The following is a 13,897-nucleotide window of genomic DNA, read 5'->3' as shown; positions in this document are numbered from 1 at the left end:
TTGTGTATGTTTTGTTAATTCATTTAAAAGTCATTTACAAGTAATTAGCTAATGATGAACTAATCATTTACAAAACATAACTATACATTCACAAATGATTAAGTAATATGCTAACGATTTATAAATCTGTCATAAGTTATCTTTAAATATAGCATCATGAAATAATTAAACACATCCTTAATGGTTAATAGTTACTAGTTAATATATTATTAATCACTTATAAATCATTGAAATGTCAACATTGTACTATTATCTCAATAAACATTATAAATCATTTACAAAGCTTTCTGCATCCCCTAATCTAAAGTGTAAACTACTCATCAATTGTAAATGTTTTACAAACCTTATGGTTTCCAGTCGTGTGTGCGTAAATATATATATATATATATATATATATATATATATATATATATTCACAAACAACCTGTAACCTGGAAGGTTTGTAAAACATTTACAACTGATGAGTAGTTTACACTTTAGATTAGGGGATGCAGAAAGCTTTGTAAATGATTTATAATGTTTATTGAGATAATAGTACAATGTTGACATTTCAATGATTTATAAGTGATTAATAATATATTAACTAGTAACTATTAACCATTAAGGATGTGTTTAATTATTTCATGATGCTATATTTAAAGATAACTTATGACAGATTTATAAATCGTTAGCATATTACTTAATCATTTGTGAATGTATAGTTATGTTTTGTAAATGATTAGTTCATCATTAGCTAATTACTTGTAAATGACTTTTAAATGAATTAACAAAACATACACAAATTGTTAGCATATCACTTATTAATTGCTTATAAATGTTTTGTAAATGATTAGTTAATCATTAACTAATCACTTATAAATGACTTATAACTGGACGTTATTATAAAGTGTTACCCAACTAGATTATGGTGGTACAGGAAAACATATGATCGAGTAATGGTTATTTGTGCAAAAAAGAAGTGTATTTAATTGTTTTGAATGTGCACTTGTTCTTCAAACCTTTAAAGTATACAGTATATTTTTAAAATTGCATTTTCGGATTATATAATATTAATTAAATAAAAGGCCACTAAAGAGAGCACACTTTCATGACTGCTTCTTAACACACTTAAGTACACTTTTGAAAAGTGTTGAATAAAAAGTTTTACTTTAAAGTACATTTTAAATCATATTTAACAATATTTTGTCATGCTTTAAAGAAGTACACTTATTTTGATGTGTTATGCTAAAATGCATGTTGCGTTCTTGAATGTAATTTTAATTACATGAATCTATATTATATTTTTAATTGTGCTTAATTGCAGCTTTATCATGAGAAATATTTAATTATGAATATATTTAAATACATGACATAGACATTTCAATAGAAATTACGTTAAGTAAATTTTTGTTTACCATAAATGCTTGTCAGTGCATTCAGCAGTACACTTTAAACATATTTCAAAGACAATAGAAGTAATTATGAAATTACATATAAAGATGAACATAAGTCCTACTTAAGTGTGTCTAAGTGAGCACTCTAAATTTAATATAAATTTAAACTATAATACTTTTTAATTTAATTGAAATTAACACACAATTAAGTGTCTGAAAATGTTACATCAAATTTACATCAAAAATAGTATATTTATATTAAGTTAATAATTTCTGTAATAAGTATTTTTTTTAAAGTATGCTTTAAAAACTATGTACTTTTTTTCCACAAGGGAATGCAATTGTGTGAATTAATAATATAATGAATAAGAGATGTTGCAGTGCTCCTCCTTACCAGTGGGGGCCACCATGCATATAAAACACGTAAGTAAAAACACTAGCTATTTTTATGGATTAATCCATCATAATAAATAAATGATAGCAGCACAAGGTGTCTATGAGGTACGTCCTTGCCAAAGGTCAAAACAGTGGCCTGTGAGTCACTTCTGCTCTGCTCTCAGCCTCAGAGGACACACCCAGACCACACACAGTCCATCTGATGCATTTTCTGATCTGATGAGTTTTCTGTTAATAACCTATACCTTTTAACTTTGTGATGGACAGAAATTGTGGTTATGAAGTCTAAACACATTGACATAAAACTTTGACATAAAAGTTAAATAAACACATGCCATAACTTGTGATCTTCTACACCTATTTACCACAGAATCGTATCCAATAAGTGTGTGTGTGTGTGTTATTTTTCACATCAAAAGTCTTTCTACCTTTCCAGTTGTATGCCCCTGGTGCTCCAAAGATGACATAATGGTAGTCTTTAGTGAAGGTGGCAGCCAAGCCTTGCTGACATGCCCCAAATCTCTCATGACCCCTGGGGCGACCATCGCAGAATTTCCAGTTCCCTCCATCCTCGTCTGACTGGCTGTCGATGCTCAGGTCCTGGCTGAGCATGTAGCAGCGTCCAGTGATGTCACGCGCCTCTTGGGGGGTGTTGGGGAACAACAGGCGCTGGTAGCGATGGGCACATGTCTGAGACACAAAGAAAGAAGCTAGTTCTGCCTGATATTGACATTGTGTGATAAATAATAAATATAAAATGGCAAAGTAATGACACTGTAACTGGATGTCAGTTAATGGTAACACATACCACAATCTTGCCTCCAGGTCCTTGACTCTGAACAGTTACACCCATCCACTGGTTCTCCTTATTCTCCACACGAGCATCAACTGTGAGAGTCACCATGAACAGAAACCAAGTCATGATTACAATTCAAGGTATGCTGACACTGCTGAGCATTCAAACTAATGAAACAACAAAACAGCAGTCGGTAGACATCTACTGTACATGCTTGCATTTATATATGTGACCCCGGACCACAAAACCAGTCATACGGGTCAATTTTTTTAAATTTATACATCATCTGAAAGCTGAATAAATAAGCTTTCCATTGATGTATGTATTTAATATAATTTAATAATATATGTATTCCATTGATGTATGTATGTATTTTGTCAGTTTTTCTGCGTACCATCATTGTCAAAGTCCACTCGAGTGCAGTCATCAGGATGGGTGGTGATGTCACAGCTGTACAGCCCACCTGTGATGTTTGCTCCCTGATTGGATAAAGCACTGGCTTTGGGAGCACCGATCAACAATCTGTGCGAAGAAATTAATAAAAAATAAATGAATCCTTTTTTTTCAGTAACTTCCAACAATGGCCAATTTTCAACCAGCAATGCATGCATCCTGTGTTGCAGTAAAAAATAAAAAATATTGACAACACCCATAAAAACACTCTGTATCAGAGATGTTCACAAGTCTTTGTCGCTGGAGTCGAGTCAAGTCTCGAGTCTTTGGTCACGAGTCTGAGTCGAGACTCAAGTCATTTAGTAGCTCGCTAAAAAAATCCCATTCAGAATCCTCATGTCTTGAAATATTCCTATTGTGAAGCTGTTTTATAGGCTATAGACAAAATGATCTATGATCTGCTTTGTAAAAAAAATCTAAATAAAAGTTAATATACATCCAGCCTGTTATGTTTTAATCCATTACCATGTTCAAAACAGTTTTTCTGTAATCAAATTCTATAGCCTAATAAGAGTCGGATCTACCATGACACATAGGGAAATATGTGACACAGATATTACAAAATGGCTCGCGGTCCGGATGGATGCCGGGGTGCGGATGCGGTCCGCCTTTTGAATATCAGTTATATTTAAGGATAAAAGACTCGAGTTGCTTTTAAAATATTCACGAGTCCTTTTCCTCGGTGCGAGTCAAGTCTGGAGTCATTTCAGGTCGAGTCTGAAGTCAAGTCTATAAAAATGTGACTCGAGTGCGACTCGAATCCGAGTCAATAACTCGAGTGCCCATGTCTGCTCTGTATTAGCCTACTAAATGAGACTATCATGTTGATATTTCATGTTGATACTACACATATTCTAATATCACAAATAATAAATATTATTTAATATAATTATATATATAATTATATATATATACAATTATTATATATAATCGATATAGGGAAGTTGTGGCCTAATGGTTAGAGAGTCGGACTCGTAATCCAAAGGTTGCGGGTTCAAGTCTCGGGCCGGCAGGGATTGTAGGTGGGGGGAGTGAATGTACAGCGCTCTCTCCATATATCTCTCCAATACCACGACTTAGGTGCCCTCGAGCAAGGCACCGAACCCCCAACTGCTCCCCGGGCGCCGCAGCATAAATGGCTGCCCACTGCTCCGGGTGTGTGTTCACGGTGTGTGTGTGTTCACTGCTGTGTGTGTGCACTTTGGATGGGTTAAATGCAGAGCACGAATTCCGAGTATGGGTCACTATACTTGGCAGTATGTCACTTCACTAATCCAGTGCCAGTTATCTGGTTGACCCTCCAACATGATGGCGGCATTGCACTTTGCCGGTTATTGCCAGTCATCATAAAACAAAACTAACAAACTAGTTGGGTAGATAATTGTAATCCGTTACTGATCCCAGATTAGGCTACATGACAAAAATTGTAGTCAGTAACGTAATCCGTTACTTTTGTATTACTTTTAGATTACTTTTATTACTTTTGATTTAACTCGTTTATCACATTGATAGCATTATCTTGTACCATAATGATGCAAAAAATGCAAAGAGTAAGAAAGCTTGTTCCATTCATCGTAATTTACAACATGAAGTGCATTAAACATTATATTACATCAAGGTTTCCCAAACTAGGGTTCGTAAAGGAACTGCAGGGGGGTTGTGAGTTAAATGAAAAGCTGACAATTAATAATAATAAATAAAAAAATAGTAGTTGATGCAATGTAGAAACCCTTCTTAAACCTGAAATGATTTTAGTAAATCCAGTGGTCAAATGCTGTCGCCACCTGACTAATGACTGATCTGGACCATACACTATATTGCCAAAAGTATTGGGTCACCCCCTTCTAATGAACAGGTTTGACTACTTTAGTACTTTCCGTGAGTACAAATCTTAATGTTTAAGCATATAATGATATTCTAGGGAATTGTGTGCTTCTAATTTTATTGCAACAGTTTGGACAGGGCCAGTGCCTCTGTGTATAAGGCAAGGTTCAAATAGAAATGATTGATTCAGTCAGTGTGGAAGAACTTGACTGGTCTGCATAAAGCAAAGTCCTAATCTTAGCTGAACACCTCTGGTGTGACTTTAAATGCAGACCTTGAGCCGAAAACTCATCACCAAACACCAATGACTTGTATATGGGTACAGTCATTTTAGACACTTTCAAAACTGTTGCAACAGTTTTTAAATACGTGAATTATGCTGAATTCCATCTTTGTTGCCACAGTTTTGGAAGTGCCTTCTTCTGTTCCAAAGAAGGGGGTGTCCCGATACTTTTGTCCATATAGTCTATGTACAAATCATTGGTGTTTGGTGATGAGTTTTCGGCTCAAGGTCTGCATTTAAAGTCACACAATTCTTCCACGGCCCGATAGTGGGTCGCGACCCAGTGGTTGGGGACCTCTGCTCTATGGCATCGCTGCGAAAACCCCCATTTTGGTTCTTTCTGGCACCTTTTTGTAAAAATATGCAATCTACTCCATGTTATTGCATAGCTGCAATCCTGCAGATTTAAAGTTTGCGTTCTTTTAATTTAGCTAAGAAGTCATAAGTCGTTTTTCTTCTTTCGGTCAGACGTCTTCACGTGATACAAATTCACAGGACAGAGTTCACCAAACTTTAACTTTGGAATGCAGTGAAATTCGCATGAGCTTGTGCTTCCAGTCTCCAGCATTTGCATGAATGGAAGTCAATGGAAAAATGTGGTATGACCACCTGCTTTAGTTGAGTCTCCCGCACATGACAAGCAGGGACGGATTAACGCACGGGCCTAATGGGCACCTGCCCAGGGCACTGAACCAGAGGGGGGGCCAGCCCAAAATACAGTTACTCCCAGAATGCGATTTCAACCGTGCCCCCTCAGATTTTTGAGGCAAGTGGATTTTGAATGCAGCTTCCAAAAGACAAAAAAATAATAATAAATAGCCGAATAATATTTTTTATATTTAATAAACGATCACACCAGTGTGATTAGATCATTCAGTGCGGCACATCATCAGCTGCTAAATGATGGCAGCCAGAGACTAGAGCCCTGCACGGGCCTCAAATTTAGGCCCTAGCCCGGCCCTGGCCCGAGACGCTCAGGCTCTAGCCCGGCCCTCGTCCGACAGTTTATCAGAATTACCGACCCGAGTCCGTCTTTTTTTCCCCCCTTCTCCCAAAACAGTTTATACTACTGTTTCGGCTATTAAAATAGTTAAGTTTTGTGTGTAATGGCAAAATGATTATATTTCGTTTCATTTTTAAATTCAGTTAATTTAGAGAAACGTTTGGAACATTTTTGTTCGTTAAATATAGTAATAAGTCCTAAGTTTATGTTTTTTAAAGTTGTAAACGACCAAGCGGCCAGCAGCATACAGCTGATCATAGCCTACGTTTAATCAATTTGGCCTTCTCAAATCATCATGACTTGCCTAAAATAAAATCTATAGATATACTAAAACAGTTCAAGCTTATAACAATTTTTAAATGTTAAACCTGCGCTATAATAATAATGTGCGCTAGCCTATTATCTAAGTTTGTGCGGAGAGTGGAAGAAGCTAAAGCGCGCTCTGCAGGACATGGAGGCACCAGCGCAAACACTTGCATTGTTTTCAGTGGAAACACATTAAAATAGCCTACGACATAAAGGTAAGAGTAATACATCATTCGGAACTGTAAAGGGTCTACTTTTATTTGTGGGAACTCACAATATCAACAAAACGTGCTTTTATAAAACAAATAAAACAAACATGATGTGCTTTCTGGCGTCTTGAACTAGAGCGCTTCACAATAATTAACCGAAGCTGAGCGAATACATGCCTCACAGACATGATAAATATATCTATAGAAACCTTTAAATTATCACTTAACGAAATAAAAAATAATTGAAAACAAAAACTCTTTTATTATAATCTTGATCATAATCAATAAAGATGCATTTCTCTCTAAAGGCGCTTCTAATGAGGAGACGGCGAGTCAGGATCAGCAACTTCATCCTTGCGACATGGACTCAGAAAACCTAGTATATTAGTAAATAATTCAAATATCCCCTTAATATTTCGCGCGGACACATCCATGGTTATGTTTGCTGGGGCTTTGCAGCAAGCTTTAGCCTATTGCGTGCATTTGAACACAGAACTATTCAGCTGCGCTGAAGTCACTTGCACACCTGCTGCTGCTGCAGGACACTAAACACCGTCGAGTCGCTCTCAGTCGCGGCTCGGTCTCGTGTTGTTTCCACCAGCGCAGCGATGTTTTTCATCACTAATTGATGGATGTCTAAAATATAAAAATAAGGAGAAACCTAAAACAGGCCCGTGGACCGGCCCCCGTCTGAACTATGACATGAAAATTGATTGGTCTTTTCAAATCTCATATCACATCGTAAAGGCATTTATTTTTAATGAAAATGAAAGAAATAACCAAAAAGTTGAAAATAAAGTATCGGGTAGGGTTAGGGTAGGTGTAGGGAGGGCTTTATATCAATAAGGTGGCATGCATTTAATAATCTGAATTAAAATTATAATTTACACGCAATACATTATTATAGCATACTGTTTTATAAAGTAATACAATACTGAAGTGCAGACAATTGCCACTATTTTGCAACAAATAGTATAAATAGCAGAAAATCCTGCTATTTTAACATAGTGTAAATATAATCTATAGTTATTTGTAGAGTTGAGCCGGATACTCGGCTGAAACGAGTATCCGGTACGGATAAAGCACTTTTGCCGAGTACAAGTATCATACGAGTAATACGAGTCAATATCTGTGCTCGGATTGAATAAAAATTATCATTGGGTAGCTGACTGTGTCTGCGTTCTGTGATAGGCTAGTCACAGCGCCCCTGACACTGAGAAGAGAACAGCGCGCTCTCTCTCTCTGTCTCTCCCTCAGTCACTCAGGTTCGCGGGTTTTTTCCGTTAACGTTTAGGGTTTCTTCAGGTTTGTTTTTTACTTTGGTTTGTAGTACTTACTTATTAACCAGTAGAGTTTTGGTAAACGTGGGGTTTGTTCAGACGTGGTGCTTGGTAGAATGCGACTCGCGTCTCTGCCTGTCGGAGATTTTTTTTTCTTTTTTAAACCGTCAGCTGGCTCTAACCAGTTTTTTTTTACTTCACGTTCTGAGTGTCTGACACTTTCTTGCTGCATTTCATAAAAAAAAATAAAGGAAGTAGTGGTATAAAACTATATTACAAATTAATTAGCTACACACACACACGCACTCTCTCCCTCTCTCTGCCGGTCATCTGAGTTTTTTTTTTTTTTTAAACCGTCTGCTGGTTCGAAGTAGTGGTATAAAAAAAACTATATTACAAATTTATTAGCTACACACACACACACACGCACTCTCTCCCTCTCTCTGCCGGTCATCAGTTTTTTTTTTTTTTTTAACTGTCTGCTGGCTCTAACCAGTTTTTTGACTTCACGCACTGAGTGACACTTTCTTGCTGTATTTTATAAAAAAAAAATAAAGGTAGTTGTGGTATAATATTACAAATTAAGCAACCCAATAACATACCGGTTAAAGCCCCGCCTATTTCAAGACAACCCGACCCACTTCCAGGTTAAATCCCGCCCATTTCCGGGTTAGGCCCCGCCCAGTCCGAGTACAGATACAGATACAGATAATTCATATGGTTAACAGATACAGATACAGATACAGATAATGCTGTACTCGCTCATCCCTAGTTATTTGCACTTAGTGTAAATAACATATCGCTAAAAATACTGCTGTTTTCACTTAGTGTAGATAGAATCCATTGCTATTTGAACTTTGAAAATTACTGCGATTTCAACTGAGGGGGGCCTATAATCAGTCCGTGCCCAGGGCACCTCTGAGTCATGATCCGTCCCTGATGACAAGCACTATTTGCTACTGCACTATTTGGAACAGAGCCATATTTTAGGAGGACACAACACAGGAAAAACCTTGTAATTATGACATACTGTAATTATCAGTCCTTCATAAATGAGATTGGTGCTTTCTGATGAAGAGGATCTGACAGATTATTTCATCAGCGGGTGTCTTCCTATTTCCAACACCCATCAGCCAGCTGCACCAAATCAATTATTTACATACACACTGCTGTCATCACACCAGAACAAAAGACACATAGGTGTAGATGGGAAACCCCAATCATGTGTCTTTTTTTAATAAATGTTGAAAATAATTTAATAGGAGATGCTAATAAATTAAGCAATGACTACCACAGGGTTTCTGAGATCTCATGAGTCGCACAAGTGATGTTGCATTTTTAATGACTGCTTATCAAAGCATAACTAGTGCTTGTGCAGTCTGAAGAGAAGGAAAACCTGAATATACATGAAATCAATAACCGACTTACCCAAAAATCGTCTCAGGTTATGCATGTAACCATGGTTCCCCGAAGGGAACGAAACGCTGCGTCGAAAATGCTAGGGGAACGACTCGAACGTGACCGTGCTCTGAATCACATGTGTAATCTGTCCAATGGAAGGGCGAGACGTCACGGGCGGGTGATGTAATCGACCAGGAAGCATAAAAGCACGTGCAGCGGAGCCGGCATCAGCTTCTAGGAATGAAGCAAGCACTGGCAGGGATGCCGGAACTGTGGCCTCGAGACGCAGCGTCTCGTTCCCTTCGGGGAACCATGGTTACATACGTAACCTGAGACGTTCCCCTTCAGGAACTCAAGCTGCGTTGAAAACGCTAGGGGAACAAGATGCCCACTCCGCCAGACTTCCAAGTCCCTGCCCTGTGTGTATCCCTCGGGAGCACAACGAGGGCGAGAGAAAAAGGGCCACGAGTGGCTAAAGTCGGCGGGGCCTGCATCCCAAAGGCCAACTTCTAAGAAGTGAGTCTTGATCCCCAGGAAAGGGGAGAGCAGAGGACTCGAGGCTATGGAATAGCATCCTGATCCACCACATAGCATAAGCTCTCTGGCCGGAGGCCTCAGCCTCTAGAAGAAACATGTACTTGGGGGTGTCTACCCACTGAAAGGCCACAGAGAAGGGCGTGGTAGGCCGATATAGCCGCCACGTAGACCCTCAGGGTGGAGTGGGTTAACCCTGCGGAGGAAGAGGCCTGTACGAACCCCAGAATTGTACCAATCGGGCAGTTAGCTGGGTCGAGCTGGCAACCTCCGCACCATGAAGTGAAGAGCTTCCACTTCAGGGCGTACAGTTTCCTCGTAAAGGGAGCTCTGGATTGGAGGATGGTCTCAGCAACCTCGGTTGAGAGACCGGAAGCTAGGAGCTGTGTCTCCTCAGAGGCCACACCCACAGCTTCCACAACTCCGGGCGAGGGTGAACGATAGTGCCCCACGCCTGTGAGAGGAGATCTCTCCTGACGGGAATCTCCCTTGTAGTGCCATCGAGGGGAGAACTCAGGTCCGAGAACCATACTTGGCCCGGCCAGAACGGTGCTACCAGTAGTAGACTGACCTCGTCCCGGCACACTCTCGCCAGAACTCCCAGGAGCAGAGCGATAGGGGGAAAAGTGTACAGACGAAGCTTCAGCCAAGTCTGCACCATAGCATCCAGTCCCAGAGGAGCTGGAGGAGTCAGAGAGAACCAGAGGGGACATTGAGCTGACTCTATAGTCGCAAACAGGTCCACCTGTGCCTGGCCAAACACTCTCCATATCTGCTTCACCACCTCGGGGTGAAGCATCTATTCCCCGGGCCTCGGCCCCTGTCTCGACAGAACGTCTGCTCCCACATTGAGATGCCCACGAATGTGCACTGCTCTTAATGAGAGGAGTTTGCCCTGGGACCACACAAGGATCTGGTGCGCCAGCTTGTACAAGGGTCACGACTGCAGACCTCCCTGGTGGTTTATGTACGAGACCACCGACATGCTGTCGGTGCGCACCAACACGTGGTGGTCTCTTAGGTCTGGGAGGAAGTGTTTGAGTGCTCGAAACACGGCCAGTATCTCCAGCCAATTGATATGCCATGTCAGATGGCAGTCATTTAATTCCTCGGCAGGGTGAACACTAGGGGTGTAACGATTCGTTTTAACAACGATTCGATTCGTATCACGATTCGTGGTTGTCGATGCGATACAAGGACGATATTGGTTCATTTAGAACGATACGAACCGAAACGATTCAGTAACTTGAAATCGATTACTTTCAAAGTAACTTTTTAGCCAAAAATTCAACCAGTGTGACTGAAATAAATACCTGGATACTGGACAGTGCAGGTGAAGTTTCCTAGATTCCTGTTGTTTCTTGTAAGGGAATCAGGTATCAATTAATTATGGATATAAACAAACAAGTAATCAACAATTAATGGCAAATTCATTCATATTTTATTTGAATAAAGTGCAACAAACACTTTAGGTTGAATTAACCTGTCTTAATCCGTCTTTGCAAAAGCCAAAGTGTTTCCACACACTGGACCGCAATTGCGGCTTGATAATTTTGTGCTCGTCGATTTCTCCTCTGCTATCCGCCATGCTATGTTTTGTTGTCTTTGCACTGCTGCTGGCGGGTGGCGATGACGTCACAGATAGGCAGACTGAATCGAGTAACGTTTAACGCCTTTATCATTAAAAGTGCTAAGAAAAAACATCCATATAAAGTCTGACGTGCTTAAATCCAATGCGTTATTTCCTAGTATCGATACAATCGATTGATTACCATTTAAAACGATGTTAGATCGATATATGTCGTCCGGAAGGCCAACTTGACGAGCACAGATCGATGTAGTTGGATCATATGAATATAAATTGATACATCGATGTAGTTGATGAATCGTTACACCCCTAGTGGACACTCATGACCGCTCCCCAACCGGTGAGGGACGCGTCCGTCGCTAGTGTTACACGGCGACAAAGAGCTCCCAACACTGGGCCCTGGGACAAGAACCAAGGTTTCCTCCACATGTCTAAGGAACGTATGCATCGTCTCGTGACCTTGAAAGTGCGGAGTGGTTTTCCCCTCGGGGAGAACCCCTTGGTCTTGAGCCACCACTGTAGGGGTCTCATGTTCAGCAGGCCAGAAGGTATCACGTTGGACGCAGCTGCCCTCAGACCCAGCAGTCTCTGAAATTGCTTGACAGTGAGTGACTGGCCTTCTTTCACTCTCTTGACTTTGAGGATCGACTCGATACGAGCAGGGGACAGACGTGCCTGCATCGTGGTCGAATCCCACACCACGCCCAGATAAGTGGTCCTCTGTAATGGAGAAAGCACACTTTTCTTGGCGTTTAGTCTTAACTCCAGGTCTTTCATGTGGGCGAGAACGACATCTCAATGTCGAGCCGCCGTTTGCTCTGATTGAGCTAGGATCAACCAATCGTCGATATAATTCAGTATGCAAATGCCCTGATGCCGCAGCGGGGCCAGTGCCGCATCCACACAAGTACAGGGTGAGAGTGTTAGGCCAAAGGGAAGAACTCGATATATGTATATGTATACATATATACACATCTAACTTCTCCTAGTTAGATGACATACATAATTTAATTCCTCAAAATTAAATGCAGAAAGACAACCAGACGAGTGAACACGGTCTGATATGAAAAGGATTCATAATAAGAATGAGAATAACATAATGCACGCCTCGGCAACGCGCGCTGCAACAGCGAGCTCTCACTCAAAAGGGGAAGAACCGCACCGCGGGCTTCCAGCCCCGAGCGAGAGTGCTAGATCTGGGGAATGCAGGTGGAGATAGGGCGAACCCGTCTCCAACCCGTCCGCCAGATCCATGTTGCGATCCCCGTGATCTCACTCGCCGCCATGCCTCAGCAGTGCCGGACTGGAACCTTACGGCGGGGAGAAGCACAATCAGCCCTTTATCTTTAGAGCTGACAGCTCCCTCGAGAGCTGACTATGCGTGCTCTGCTCTCAAGCAGACCACACACGGACTGTGTGTATAGCCAGCAGTGATATAACCTTTGCAGGGAGGAACATACAGCCTGTAATGCGGTCTGCTCTCGCCCAAGTGCATGCACACATTGTAGAGCTTATTTCAAGTGATTGTGCTTAGGGACAAACAACACTAAATAAGACTCACAACACAGATCGACAGACACACACAGAGTAGCGGTTGCTGAATGACAAAAAGCTGATGCCGGCTCCGCGGCACGTGCTTTTATGGTTCCTGGTCGATTACATCACCCACCCGTGACGTCTCGCCCTTCCATTGGACAGATTACACATGTGATTCAGAGCGCGGTCACGCTGGAGGAATTCCCCTAGCGTTTTCGAAGGCAGCTCGAGTTCTTGAAGGGGAACTGCATTGTTTCACACTACATAAGTAAACCTCAGATTTATGACCATATAGCCATCTGCTGCGTAACCAATCCCTTTTTCCACAATTCATTCCAGACACACCTTTCCTAAGAGAAGGAAAATTATTTCACTGCTACTACCACAACTATAGTGGTTTGAGTTTTTCATAGAATTTTCTTGTTTTTTTATTTTTTATTTACTAGACATAAATCAGCACTGAGGCACACAGTGGCCGTTTGCTTAACTTCACTTCACACACAGCGGTGCAGAACAGCTGACTCGGCAACTGTTATTCTGATGAAACGTTTCCAGAACATTCACCTTATTTGACAGCTCTTATGAATCAACTATTCTGGGCACTTCAGTGAATAGAAAAAAATACATGAAAAACTTCTGACTCTGTCAGACTCGCAGTCAACACAGGTAACATATTGTAAGAAAAAAAAAAAAAATGTGGACATCAATTTTTTTTTTCACGCAGGAATCAGTGGTTCATTATATAAACTTTCTGCAAAATGATATTGCTGCCTCTTGCCTGTTTGGTGACACATTCAAAGTTAAATGGCCAGTGAACAACATTTTATTACTTTGGCTGCTGTTTGTATCTTGGTACCTTACTGATAGTATTAACAAAACAAACGTACAATAAACACACATTCTTAACAACCATGC

The 13,897-nt window shown here is 40.6% G+C and overlaps 1 protein-coding gene across 1 annotated transcript in view; it reads right to left on the bottom strand.

Moving 5' to 3' along the window:
* The window catches only part of LOC306876875 (integrin alpha-6-like), a 46,586-nt gene that overhangs the window by 18,680 nt on the left and 14,009 nt on the right, over positions 1-13,897 (bottom strand). The window contains exons 2-4 of the mRNA XM_079428316.1: positions 2,960-3,087; positions 2,578-2,657; positions 2,198-2,459 (exon numbers count right to left, since the gene is read on the bottom strand). Of these exons, the coding sequence (XP_079284442.1) occupies positions 2,198-2,459; positions 2,578-2,657; positions 2,960-3,087 (470 nt within the window). The remainder of the gene's footprint in view (positions 1-2,197; positions 2,460-2,577; positions 2,658-2,959; positions 3,088-13,897) is intronic.

Source organism: Barbus barbus (genome assembly GCF_936440315.1).
Source record: "Barbus barbus genome assembly, chromosome: 11".
Taxonomy (NCBI): Eukaryota; Metazoa; Chordata; class Actinopteri; order Cypriniformes; family Cyprinidae; genus Barbus; species Barbus barbus.
The sequence above is the reverse complement of the archived record's forward strand: the minus strand, read 5'-3'. Positions and strand labels throughout refer to the sequence as shown.